Source organism: Babylonia areolata, chromosome 16 (genome assembly GCF_041734735.1).
Source record: "Babylonia areolata isolate BAREFJ2019XMU chromosome 16, ASM4173473v1, whole genome shotgun sequence".
In the NCBI taxonomy this organism is placed as follows: domain Eukaryota; kingdom Metazoa; phylum Mollusca; class Gastropoda; order Neogastropoda; family Buccinidae; genus Babylonia; species Babylonia areolata.
In genome coordinates this window covers 23,885,816-23,891,119 of record NC_134891.1, presented here as the reverse complement: position 1 = coordinate 23,891,119, position 5,304 = coordinate 23,885,816, and the positions used below count along the sequence as shown (strand labels likewise).

Here is a 5,304-nt window from a genome sequence, read left to right as displayed (position 1 = left end):
GGCTGGTCAGCAGTGAAGATATGGCACCCGAGAACCAAATGACCTAGGTCAGTTGTTTTTGTTTTTTGGGGGTTTTTTTTGTTTTTTGTTTTTTGTCTGTCTTTTTTTTTTTAACCATTAAAAATAGGTTGTGGTTAGGTGTACTGACCAAACTTGACCCTTCTTTCTTCTCGTTCCTATCTTTCCCCCCCTGTCATCTGTCTATCTCTGTCCCTGTCACTCTCTCTATCTCGCTCGCTTTTGCTCTCTCTCTCTCTCTCTATCTCTATTTCTCTCGCTTTCGCTCGCACTCTCTTTCTGTTTCTCTCTCTCGCTTTCGCTCTCTCTATCTATCTGTCTCTCTCTATCTTTATCTCTCTCTCTTTCTCTCTCGCGCTTTCGCTCTCTCACTCGCTTTCTCTCTCACACTCTCTGTCTCTATCTCTATCTCTCTATCGCATCTCTATCTCTATCTCGCTCTATCTCTATCTATATCTCCATCTCTCGCTCGCTTTCGCTCTCTCTCACTCGCTCTCTCTCTCCCTGTCTCTCTCTTTCTATCTCTCTATTGCATCTCTATCTCTATCTATACCTCTATCTCTCGCGATCTCTCACTAGCTCTCTCTATCTCTATTTCTCTATCTCTCTCTCGCTCGCTCGCTTTCGCTCTCTCTCTCTCTCTGTGTCTCTGTCTCTCTCTTTCTATATCTCTCATGCGTGAATATTTTTATATGATTTATTTGTACTTTGTTTTCTGTGTACTGTCCAAACCTTGGAGACGAACGACTGAAAAAAAATGGCAAATTACCCCCTGTCACATGTACTTTTAAACTAATGGCAATGTGCCAAAGTGTTGCAAATCTCTTGTGTGTGTGTGTGTGTGTGTGTGTTGGAGCTCATGTACGTTTATATGTATTTGACTGTGCTTTCATATGTGCTTGTACAAGTAAGTGTTCATCTCTGTGAGTGTGTGTTTGTGTGTGTGTGTGTGTGTGTGTGCCGTGGAAGCTGCGATACTTAGACTAGAAATGAGTGTGTGGAGGAGGGGGATAGAGGAGGTGCACGGTAATGCGTGTGTGTGTGTGTGTGTGTGTGTTGGAGCTCATGTACGTTTATATGTATTTGACTCTGCTTTCATATATGTGAAACTGCATGTCTGGTGCATTTCTGTTATGCATGTGTGTGTGTATGTGTGAATGTGTGTCTTCATATTTTACATTTATTTGCTTATTTATCACCATTGTTGTCTTATTTATTTATTTATTTATGTTTTATTATTATCATTTTATTAGTATTACTAATATTATTACTACTACCTTTTTCTATATTATAATTATTATTTATTTATTTATTTATTTATGCAAGCTTATCTATTATTTATTCCCCCGTTTTTTTTTGTTTGTTTTTTTGTTTGTTTTTTTGTTGTTGTTTTTTGTTTGTTTTTTTGTTGGGGTTTTTTTTTGTGTTCTCAAGGCCTGACTAAGCGCGTTGGGTTACGCTGCTGGTCAGACATCTGCTTGGCAGATGTGGTGTAGCGTATATGGTTTTGTCCGAACGCAGTGACGCCTCCTTGAGCTACTGAAACTGAAACTGAAACTTATCAGTTTATGTTGTTTCAATTCTGGTTGTTGTTTTTGTTGTTGTTGTTGGGTTTTTTTGTATTTGTTTTTTTGTTTGTGTGTTTGTTTTTTGTTGTTGTTTTTGTTGTTGTTGTTGTCGTCTGTTTAGCATTAAAACCCTCTAAACAAGGTGGAATGATGATTGTTTTCATGAAATCAAAATACCATTCTAGATAGATAGATAGACAGATAGATAGATAGACAGACAGACAGACAGACAAACAGATAGATAGATAGATAGACAGACAGACAGACAGACAGACAGACAGATAGATAGATAGATAGATAGATACTGACAAACTTCCCAACACGTCCTCCATACACAAGCAGTGAAATACTCGGACAGTACTTCTTTCAGTTGTACTTGTTTTTTCTTCATCTTTTTTTCTTTTTCTGCCATTAAAAGAAACGTTTAATTAATGTGCATAGAGTAGTTTGAAATTCTAATGTGATGGTTGTACACATTTTTTTAAAAATGAAATAAGCATTGCTCATAAAATCATGAACGATTAACAAACAATAATGAGGAAGATGATAATAATAATAATAATAATAATAATAATAATAATAATAATAATAATATCATAACAAAGGAAAGAAAAATAGAAATACCATTAAAGTACATACTACTAAACTGTCCGCTGACCTTGACAGGGACAAAAAAAAACGTTCAGATAACACCCCCCCCCCCCCCCCCCCCGGAGTAAATCAACCCCGGGAGGAATGGTGGGGAGGGAGAGTGAGTGGGGGGTGGAAGGTGATGGAGAGGGGCTAGAGGGGGTGGCATCGGGGGGGGGCGGGGGCGTTCGAAAGGTGGTGGAGGGGGTACCGGTCTTACAGAGACGTGTGGGGTTCGTTTAAGTCGTCACGCAATACGTCTGTTTTCGTTTGTTTGTTTGTTTGCTTGCTTGTTTATTTCGTGTGTGTGTGTGTATGTGTGTGTGTGTGTGTGTGTGTGTGTGTGTGTGTGTGTGTGTGTGTGTGTGTGTGTGTCTGTGTGTATGTGTGTGCGTGTGTGCTTTGAGTTGTTGTATTTCCTGTTGTTGCTTTTTTGTTTTTTCGGTTTCTTGTTGTTGCTGCTGTTGTTGTTGTATTTGTGCAACAACACAACACAACACAACACCAAACACACACACACACACACACACACACACACACACACACACACACACACACACACACACACACACACACACACACACACACACCATTGTACCAACAACAAAAAAAGAAAGAAAGTAAATACACACACACAAAAAAGGAACACAACGAATGTTATCTTCTTCCTCTGAGCAGTTATAAAATTCCTTTGGAATCCTTTACAACGGTCATTGATCCTCTATAATAATGCTCCCCTCTCACCACCCTCCCCATGGGCCCCTCTCTCTCTCTCTCTCCTCCCCCACCCCTTCTCTCTCTCTCTCTCTCTCTCTCTCTCTGTCCCCTCTTTCTCTATCTCTTCGTGAAGACAAAAACAAAAGCGTCTGTCTTATCTGTGTGAACTGGTGACTAGTCGTGCTGTCAAACTGAACTTCGCTTCCCAAAAGGCTCCCCGGACACATCTTTAATCCAAGGTCAGGCCTGACCCCCCCACCCCACCCCGTCCCCAACCCCCGCCCTCCCCCTGCCCCCCCCCCCCCCCCCCCCCCCCCCCCCTCCTCAACCCGTCCCTCCTTCCCCCATCCAAGCACCAAAAGAACCCGCCTGTTTCACAAGGAATGCCACTTGAACTTTTGCTCGATGACCTCTTTTTTTTTAATCCCCCCCAGAGCAGGGTATATAAACTACTATGATCACCGCTCGGCTTTATGCCCATTTTATTTGCTGTAACTACTACAGCTAGGTGAGTAAGAGGCTATTTTTATTCCTCACGGTTCTTCGACATTTTTTTTTTTATAATTGGTCTTTAGTTGTAACTGCATTGGTTGATACTATGATTTCTTGAAGTATTTGATAATTTTCTGGGCGTCCGCGTCCATTGGAAAGAAAAACAACAACATTTTGACATGACCTGATGAACATAAACATGTCTTCACCAAGCTAAACCATACTCTCTCTCTCTCTCTCTCTCTCTCTCTCTCTCTCTCTCTCTCTCTCTCTCTCTATCTGTCTCTCTCTGTGTCCTTTTTTCTTTTTTTCTTCTTTTCTTTTTTCTTCTTTTTTTTCTCTTTTTTTTTTTTTTTTTTTTTTTTTGTTCCTGTTTTCGTTTGGTTTTATTTGTCGTCTTGGAATGGGAGTTCTTTCTTTTTTTTCTTTTTTCTTTTTTAATTCAGTAAATCATTAACATTTTCATGAATAAAGCATTGTGTTTTAGTGTCTATTTAGATGAATTCACCTATAAACAAAAACAAAAAAAACTTAGCACTGCTCCATCGAAAACTATGATAAACAATACTTATTATTTTTGCTTTAGTTTTTTATGTAGATTTTAGCTGTTCTGGCAATTGTTTTGCGCGCGCGCGCACACACACACACACACACACACACACACACACACACACACACACACACACACACAAATATATAAATATATATACAGTCACAGAGAGAGAGATCTCATTCGTTTTTTGCTTGTTTGGATGTGCCCCAGAAAATGTTGGCCAGGGCTATTCTGTTGGCCACTCTGGTGGCCGTGTGCGCGGCCAGCGTGAACTTTGAGATCGTGGAGAGGTGGTGGGGGGGCTTCAAGTTCAGGTTTGATCTCACGGCTGACCAGGACATTAACAGCTGGAAGCTGGACCTTCACCTGAGCGGTCCCATTGACAACCTGCAGGTGTGTGTATGTGGGGGGGCATGGGGGTGGGGGTTGTGTGTGTGTGTCTGTCTGTCTGTCTGTCTGTCTGTCTATCTTGTGTGTGTGTGTGTGTGTCTAATCTATATTTCTATCTGTCTTTGTCCATTTATGTATCAATCTATCAATTTGTTCATCAATTTATTTATAAATCTAGTAAAAAAAAATTTTAAAATCACTTCTTCTTTTTATTACTTAATTACTGACTGAGTGGCTGACTGACTGACTGACTTACTTCTTTAGTCATTTCTGAAATCATTTATTCAGCTGTCTGGTTTTTTTTTTTGTGTGTGTGGGGGGGGGGGGGTGCGGGGGGGTTACTTGGTTATTGTTCATCCATTCATTCATTCATTCATTAATGGGGTGATGGCCTAGAGGTAACGCGTCCGCCTAGGAAGCGAGAGAATCTGAGCTAGCTGGTTTGAATCACGGCTCGGCCGCCGATATTTTCTCCCCCTCCACTAGACCTTGAGTGGTGGTCTGGACGCTAGTCATTCGGATGAGACGATAAACCGAGGTCCCGTGTGCTAGCATGCACTTAGCGCACGTAAAAGAACCCACGGCAACAAAAGGGTTGTTCCTGGCAAGATTCTTTAGAAAAATCCACTTCGATAGGACAAACAAATAAAAGTGCACGCAGGAAAATAAACAAACAAAAAAAAAAAGGGTGGCGCTGTAGTGTAGCGACGTGCTCTCCCTGGGGAGAGCAGTACAGAGAAATCTGTTGTAAAATCGTTTACCTGTTCATGCATCTGCTGTGTTCACTCATATCTGTGCTTTCATATCTGTGAAACTGCATGCTTGGTGCATATCTGTTATGCATGTGTGGGTGTATGTGTGAATGTGTGTCTTCATGTTTTACATTTATTTGCTTATTTATCATCATTGTTGTCTTATTTATCTTTTTTTATTATT

At 40.7% G+C, this 5,304-nt stretch overlaps 1 protein-coding gene across 1 annotated transcript in view; it reads left to right on the top strand.

The window, feature by feature from the left end:
- Positions 1 to 4,191: 4,191 nt before the first annotated feature.
- Positions 4,192 to 5,304, top strand: part of LOC143290936 (endoglucanase A-like) — a 19,284-nt gene continuing 18,171 nt past the window's right edge. The window contains exon 1 of the mRNA XM_076600506.1: positions 4,192 to 4,371. Coding sequence (XP_076456621.1) covers positions 4,192 to 4,371 — 180 coding nt within the window. The remainder of the gene's footprint in view (positions 4,372 to 5,304) is intronic.